The sequence below is a fragment of the Helobdella robusta genome (genome assembly GCF_000326865.2).
Source record: "Helobdella robusta unplaced genomic scaffold HELROscaffold_13, whole genome shotgun sequence".
NCBI classification, from domain to species: Eukaryota; Metazoa; Annelida; class Clitellata; order Rhynchobdellida; family Glossiphoniidae; genus Helobdella; species Helobdella robusta.
The window spans coordinates 4,602,861-4,610,803 of record NW_008703718.1 but is presented as its reverse complement, the minus strand read 5'-3'; the positions used below and the strand labels follow the sequence as shown (position 1 = coordinate 4,610,803).

Below are 7,943 nucleotides of genomic sequence, written 5' to 3'. Positions count from 1 at the left end.
CAATAAATAAATCCACACCACCAGCCATTAATACACAATCGATGACAGCTGAAACTGCAGAATATAAACAAATTATAAAGTTGCCCGCATGTGCCTGATGTATGTGATTGCTTGTTTGCTTGTCCGTGTGTTTGTTTGTTTGTTTGTGTGTTTGTATGTTTGTGTGCATATATGTGTATGTGTTTAAAGGTGTGTGTGTATGTTTTTATGTAATATATGCATGCTTTGATTTTGTTTGCTCGTGTTTCAATAACTTTTACTAATTAGATGATGGTTGAGTTGTGTTTGGAGCTGTTTATGTTTGTACCATATGTGATTGTGTAAAATTTTGTGTTTTGTGAATCTATCTATCAAAATGGCTTAGCCACTTAGGAAATATTTGAAAGAGTTTAACATGAGTTTTAGGTGATGAGTCTTTTCGTCTCTTTTAAGAATTGTATATTAAGTGTGTATGTAATTGTGCTTGTGTGTTTATGTGTGTGTTTGTGTGCGCGTGTGTAGTGTGTGTGTGTGCGTGAATGTGTGTTTAGAGTTTTTTAGTTAGTGGGTCTACGTGTTTTCAATTAAAAAATCTAGGGTTGCGTGTGTTTATGTTATGCTCATTAAACGCTTGAAGATGGTGATGTTGTGATGTGATGATGAAGATGATGATTTTGGTGATGATGGTGGTTGTGGTGGTGATGGTTTAATGATGCCGATGAAATAAGGGTGATGGTTGTGTGGTAAAGATTATAGTGACAGCAATTAACGTGATGATGAAGAGAACGACGATGTGGATGAATTTGAGGATGACGAAGTGATGATGAATATGATTACAACGAATGCAAAAGTGTTTAGGAAAATGACGATGACGATGATGTTAACGTTGATGAAGTTATGTTATGAAGATGACGTGATGATTGCATGACGAGGAAAAAAGAAAAGAAGAAAAAGAGAAGAAGCAGATGATGATGATGATGATGATGATGATGATGATGATTATGACTGAAAAAGTGATTAAGCTCGTGGAGCATTAGTTATAATTGTGATGTTTTTGTTATGTAGCTAGTAATGATGATGATGATGACTATGACGATGATGATTGTGATGTGACGACGATGATGACAACGATTATGGCGAGTACGATGATGATGAAATTATCAACGACGAACTTTAATGACTGGCTAGATAATATTAATCCGAGTTACTGATAACATTAGCAACCTGATGAAATTGATAAGAATGCTTATTATGGTGAAAAAAAGATAACATTTTTAATGTAATGTAATTTAATCAATGTTTGCGCTATAAAAATTGGGAAAATTAGTTTGCAACGGCCATCATTGAACAGCAAGAAAACTCACAAACCTTCGAAAAAATGAACAACTAACTTATGAACGCAAACACATACAAGATCATAAACATCAACAGAGGAATTATAAAGCCCAAGACACGAACACGCAGACTGAGTAGGCCAAGCCATCTAACGAACAAAATGAACAAATGTGCCTTCATTTAGTCGTAATGACGTATTTGTGACGTGAGCATGTTTTCAGCCGTCTGCAAGTCAGCTGATATGAACCAGTTCTTCTAATAAAGACGACGACGCTGCTGATAGAGACAACGAGGGTGACGTGAATTCGGATGATGATAAAATGATAACAATATTCATAAGAATAAGGATGACGACGATGACAATGATGATGGTGACGATGACGCCGACGATGATAATGAACTCTAGAGTGAAGTTGACGATGATGATGAAGATGGTGGTAATTAAGACAATGATATTGAATATGGAGAAGAGGATGATGATGACGATGCAATAACTGATGATGATGTAACAATTGATGATGATGATGATGATGGGGATGGCGTCAGAGATGATGTTTGCCTGAGAATGTGTGTTCTCTACAATTAATAACATCAGCAAACAAAGCTGATGAAAGCATTTTTCTTGTTGCAGTACAGAGTCATTGTCTTTTTTTCGTTCATCTTTCCATCAACGAGAATGAATAAACGAACGAGCGAATGAATAAATGAAAGAACAAATAAATGAACTCAAATGAACGAACGAAGGCAAACGAATGAACCAATGAACGACCAAATAATCCGTGATTGAATAAATGAATGAACAGTTTATTCTCATTAACTTTTCATGTCTGCTAATTTACTAACACAAAAAAAATTATTTATTTTCAAAGTTGACAATTTGATTCTGATTTCTAAGGCAAAAAAATCTGAACAATAAGAAACAACACGCACAAATCAAGTGGCACCTACAATTAGATGTTAGAAATTAAATCGCATTAATTCTCATACCACTGGGGTCGATTGTATATTTTTTAATTAAATCTTTTTTATGATTTTTTTATGTTTATTTTTTTTTTTTCAGTTGCCAGCGGAAAAATGTAATGAAGTTTGGCATTGCTAACGGCTTTATTTACGATTTCATTACAAGAAAAAAAGAAGAAAAACACGAAGAAAAAGTTTTTGCATTCATTTTTCTTTTTGTTTTTTGTCTTTTAGGAAAGTATGTTTTTGAGATTTTTTTCAATTTTTTTGACGTGATTTTTATTATATGTGAGTTGATGTTGATTATGAGATTTTTCATCAATTATAATGACAAAAACTTCGATAATAATACCACGATGACAGATCTCAATAGTAACAAAATTGAAAATAATCATTATCATAATAAAAATAACAATAATAATAATAATAATATTAAAAATAACAAAAAAAAAATAATAGATGGAAATCTCATCAATCGACACATTTTCGCTGTAAACCTTAAACCTCCAACACAACTTTGAAACGTAATACCTTCCTTCTCTCTCCATTCTAGTTTTATTCCCTCTTCTCTCCCTCTCTCTCTCTCTCTCTCTCTCTCTCTCTCTCTCTTTCCCCCCTCTCTCTTTCTTTTTTTTTTCTTTTCCTTTTTTCTTTCTGTCTGTCTCTCTCCCTCTCTGTCTTACTTCTCATCATCTTTTCAATTTAATTGTCTCTTCATTTTCTACTTTTTTTCTTTCTTCTCTCTCTTTTTTGTTTATCTCTCTCTCTCTTTCTCCGTCTCCATCTTTTCTATTCATCGCTGCATAAAAAACGCGTGCACAAACAGACAGACAGAGGCACAAATGTACACACAAACATGAACATACAATCACATGCGAAGAGCTAGCAAGTGTACACGCTTAAGCAAGCACGTAATTATATACATGCATGTCAGCTGCTTATTGGCGTGTGTGTGTGTGCGTGTTTGTATGTGTAAATTTGTTTTTATATATTAATAATTATTCATAATTCATGTACGTCATCTTAAACAAAAAATGAATATATTAGTTTTTAAGATAAACGAACACAGTAAATGTGTGTGTGTATAACTGTGATTTCATCATCATCAATATCGCTGTTGCTATCATCATCATCATCGTCATCGTCATCATCATCATCATATCATCATCATAATCATCATCATCATCACCACCATCATCATCATGACCATCATCACAACCATCATCATCATTCACTTCCTCGTCGTCATCATCATCTTCTTCTTCCTCATCATCATCATCTCCATCATGTGTTTGTTTTGCAGAGAGATAAGATCAACATCTAGGGTAATATAAACACTGTTTAATCAGATAAACATACAATAAATAAACATACAAAATGAATAAACATGTTTCTCTTTCCAATGTTTGCTGCTGCCTTGTTATGTTATATGCATGCACGTGCGAGTGTTGAAATTTACAATTGTTTAAAAATGCACGAATTTTTATTTTTATGTACGTTTCTATATATTATGTAAATGTATGTTTGTATGAAAATGCGTGCGTGTGTGTATGTGTGTGTTTGTTTGTGTGTGTGTGTGTACAATTGTTCATGATTATGTATTCATTTGAATTTGTTGGTTGTATGTGCGTTAGAGTTTTAGAAACGCAGTCTGCGTATATTCATAACCCGCTGAATCTTTAGTAAATCTCTTTGGCAATCCCAGCCTGAAAATTTTACTTAGCAAAAAGTGAAAAAAATTCACTAGCCGAAAATCACATAAAATGCAATGAAATTGCGAAGAAATACACCGTCAAAGATAAAACAAATCATACTCAAAAAGTTAGTTTACAATCAAGCGGAACTATACAGAAATCAACAACAACAACAACAACATACATGATGTTTGAAGCACTGACCAACCAACCAGCTAGCACGAGCATATGGTCATCCCAACTATTACTCTTCCATTTAAAAATCGCCACGTTGTTTTATGATTCCTTTGAGTATTCATATTCATTTAATTACGTTAACATTTGGTACTTGCATACACGCAACCATGCATACGCATACATTCATATTTAAATTAATACATGCAAACAATCTTTCAGGCAAACAAACAAACAAAATAGAGCCAATATTTAGACATACAAAACATGCACATCAGGTTAAAAATCGTCAACATAAGCACGTAGAGACGATTTTAAACCAACGTAAACAAGCCTTCAAACGCACCTACAAACACAGTGATATGACGAATACATGTACAAACAGATATAAATATGTAAACATATGTGCGTGCGTGCGTGCGTGTGTGTACGTGTTAATTGTTATAAATAATTAGAGCAATTGTTATCATTTGTTTCATGTATGCATTCATTTCATACATACATTGCTTGCATACTTTCCTAAACAACATCCCAACAGATAAAAATGTACAATATACATGTGTACACATTATTTCAGCATATAACAATGTATATTAGGGTGATGTTATTGCATATAAACAACAAAACTTAACTGATTTGTATTAAGTGTTTAGGTAATTTGGTTTGCATACATACAAAGTAATGTGCAATTTGTGGGTATTTCGTATTGCATAGATACAACCAAACAAAATTGTTTTGTATACAAAATGGAATAGAAAAACACATGAATACCTTAAATGGAGAGAGAAAATTTATTGTTTTCATTAGCCAGCCGCAGGACTAACAATTGAAATTAGACCAATTTGCAAGCGTTCAACCCTTTCAGGAAAAAATTTCTTTGTATCTTGGCACTATGATCTACGCGCTATTGTTGGAATGCTTTGTGTGTACGGTGTGAGTGTGTGTGTGTGTGTGTGTGCGTGCATACACGCACGTGAGCTTTATGAATAGTTATTCATGGTTCTGCGTCGCCGTAACGTAATATTGTATAATGATAATAAATAATCTTGCAAAATTTTATTGTTGTGTGAGTTTATGAGAGGCCAGTGGATAAAGCTTTTCTTTTTTTTACATTCTTTTTCTTCTTTCTTTTCTTTATCATTCGCTTCCATTCTCTCTCTCTCTCTCTCTCTCTCTCTCTCTCATTTTTCTCCACATTATTTTTACAAAAAAAAAAACACACACATAATTATGCATGCAGGCACGCACACGTACATGCGCACGCACACACACACACACACACACAGCACACACACTCGTACATGGACATAGAAACATACATATGCAACTAATTTGAACGAGTTAATACTCACGCAGGAGACATAAAGATGCATGGGCAATGCCCGGTTGAATGAATTCTTCTTACTCACTCACTCACTCACTCACTCACTCACTCACTCACTCACTCACTCACTCACTCACTCACTCACTCACTCACTCACTCACTCACTCACTCTTTCATTCATACGTTCGTTCATTTATTTGTTTATATACACTTTCTTTCTTTTTATTCATGATCTTATTCATCATTAACGTTATCGCCACCACCATCATCGTCTTCATCATCACCGTCCTCATCATCATCATCATCATCATCGTCACCATCATCAACATTGCAATCATCTCAACCATTCAGAAATAAATTTTCCTGTAGTCCCTTTCAGAAACGACCAATTTGGTGATGATGATGATGATTGTGTGAATGATGATGGTTATGATACTTGTAGGGGTGATGACGATGATTGTGAAATAGAAGAAGAAGAAGAAGAAGAAAAAGAAAAAGAAGAAAAAGAAAAAGAAGAAGAAGAAAATGAAGAAGAAGAAGAAGAAAATGAAGAAGAGAAGAAGAAGAAGAAGAAGAAGAAGAAGAAGAAGAAGAAAAAGAAGAAGAGAATGAAGAAGAAAAAAATGTTGATGATGATAGCCACAACATCAGTATCATAACAATGATGAAAATATTGACAAGTCAGATGAACACAATGATGACGTGATTGAGTGAAAGAAACAGCGCTTCAGAATCGAGAAGAAGATGGCTATTACAATGATGATAATTATGATAATCATAGTGACGTAATTTCATCCTTCATAATTTTAAACAGCACACAAATGTGATGTTGAATGAAATGAAAAGATGTTGATGATGATGACGACGATGAAAAATGGGATGATGACGACGAAGACGATGACGTATACGATGATGACGATGATAATGATAATGTTGATGAAGATGATGATGACGATGATGATGACGATGATGATGGTGATAACTGAGATGATGATGATGATGATTGTCATCATCGGCGTCCTATAATTTTTACAACAACAGCTTCGTTTATTGGCCAGCAAACAGCACTTTAATGATGATTCCAGGCTTTCCGAATATCGAGCGGCCATTTTGATTCTATCCTCCCAAATCTCCTCAACCATTTCCGCTATTTTCAAATCGTCCGCCCAATCGTTTGAGTGTTTGAGTTCGGTGACGCCATAGATGATAACGATGACGATGATTCTGTTGTTGTCGTTGCCAATGATGTTGTTGGTGATGGTGATGATGTAAAACTAAAACTGATGTTGTTGACATAGCGAAATTGCGGTAATAGTTGATGTATTGGTAATAGTAGTAGTAGTCGTAGTAGTAGTAGTAGTAGTCGTAGTAGTAGTAGTAGTAGCAGTAGTAGTCGTAGTAGTAGAAGCAGCTTTAGTAGTAGTAGTAGAATTAACAGCAGCAGTAGTATTAGTAGAAAATAGAAACGTCGTAATTGTTGTTGATGTTTTATTGAAGTAGTCAAAGATGACGACGAAGACGATGATGACGACGACGATGATGGCGTGGTTGGCGATGCGATCGAACACGGCAGGATGACTTTTATTATACACATTGGCGTTGGTGTTCGTTACGCTGGCCAGGCAGGCAGAGTAGAGCGTTCGATAATTTTCAAATTAACGACTCTTCGACATTGTACGTTTAAACTTTTATTTGCATGCGAGAAAGTTAGAAAAACTGAAAAAGACTGGAAGAAATTGGCGGGTGATTACATACGCTACATTTAGAAATGATTGACAGAAAGTAAGTGAGAGAGGAGAGTGATAAAAGAGAGAAAAAAAGAAAGAAAGAAAGAGAGAAGGAAAGTGATGTGAAGAAAGATTATGTTTGCTACTATTAGCGATCTGTTAATTATAGCCACCGCTGCAGTTGTCGGCAGGCAACAGCAACGACAGCAGCGTCAGCAACGGCAAAAACCACTACAACGACTACAGTGCTGGCTATAATAATCTGCTTAAAAATGGCTTACATAATCAATGCTCATGAAACTCTAATCCAGGTTCATCCGTCTGAATGCTGATAATAATGGGAAATAAAGGGATTGATAAAAAAAAAAGAAAAAAATAAATTTGATGGGAAAAATATTTTTTCGTTTTAAATTTACACAAATGTTCATTATTGTAATTACTAAAGAAATAAGCACAACAAAATGCTCATGCCAAAATGATAACAACAACAACTACTACTACTACTAATACTACAGCTACAACGACAACTACTCTACTACTATTACTGCTACTGCTAATACAACTACTGTTACCACCACCAACAACAATTTTAGCAGCATGACAACAATAACAGCAACGACGACAACAATAATTTTAATAATGAAACAACATCAATAACAAAATAACAACAGCTTCAAATGATGAATGAGAATTTTTCACGCATTGTTGATCACATGTTAACACGTTCACCTTCAAGTACGTGTGTTCGTA

General features: G+C 34.5%; 1 protein-coding gene across 1 annotated transcript; it reads left to right on the top strand.

Moving 5' to 3' along the window:
* Nucleotides 1–4,042: 4,042 nt before the first annotated feature.
* HELRODRAFT_168626 (hypothetical protein) lies at nucleotides 4,043–7,491 on the top strand (the record flags this gene model as incomplete). Its single annotated transcript, XM_009014459.1, has 4 exons — nucleotides 4,043–4,095; nucleotides 5,909–6,091; nucleotides 7,040–7,172; nucleotides 7,363–7,491. The coding sequence occupies 4 exons, from the start codon at nucleotides 4,043–4,045 to the stop codon at nucleotides 7,489–7,491; spliced, it is 498 nt and encodes a 165-aa protein (XP_009012707.1).
* Nucleotides 7,492–7,943: the final 452 nt, after the last annotated feature.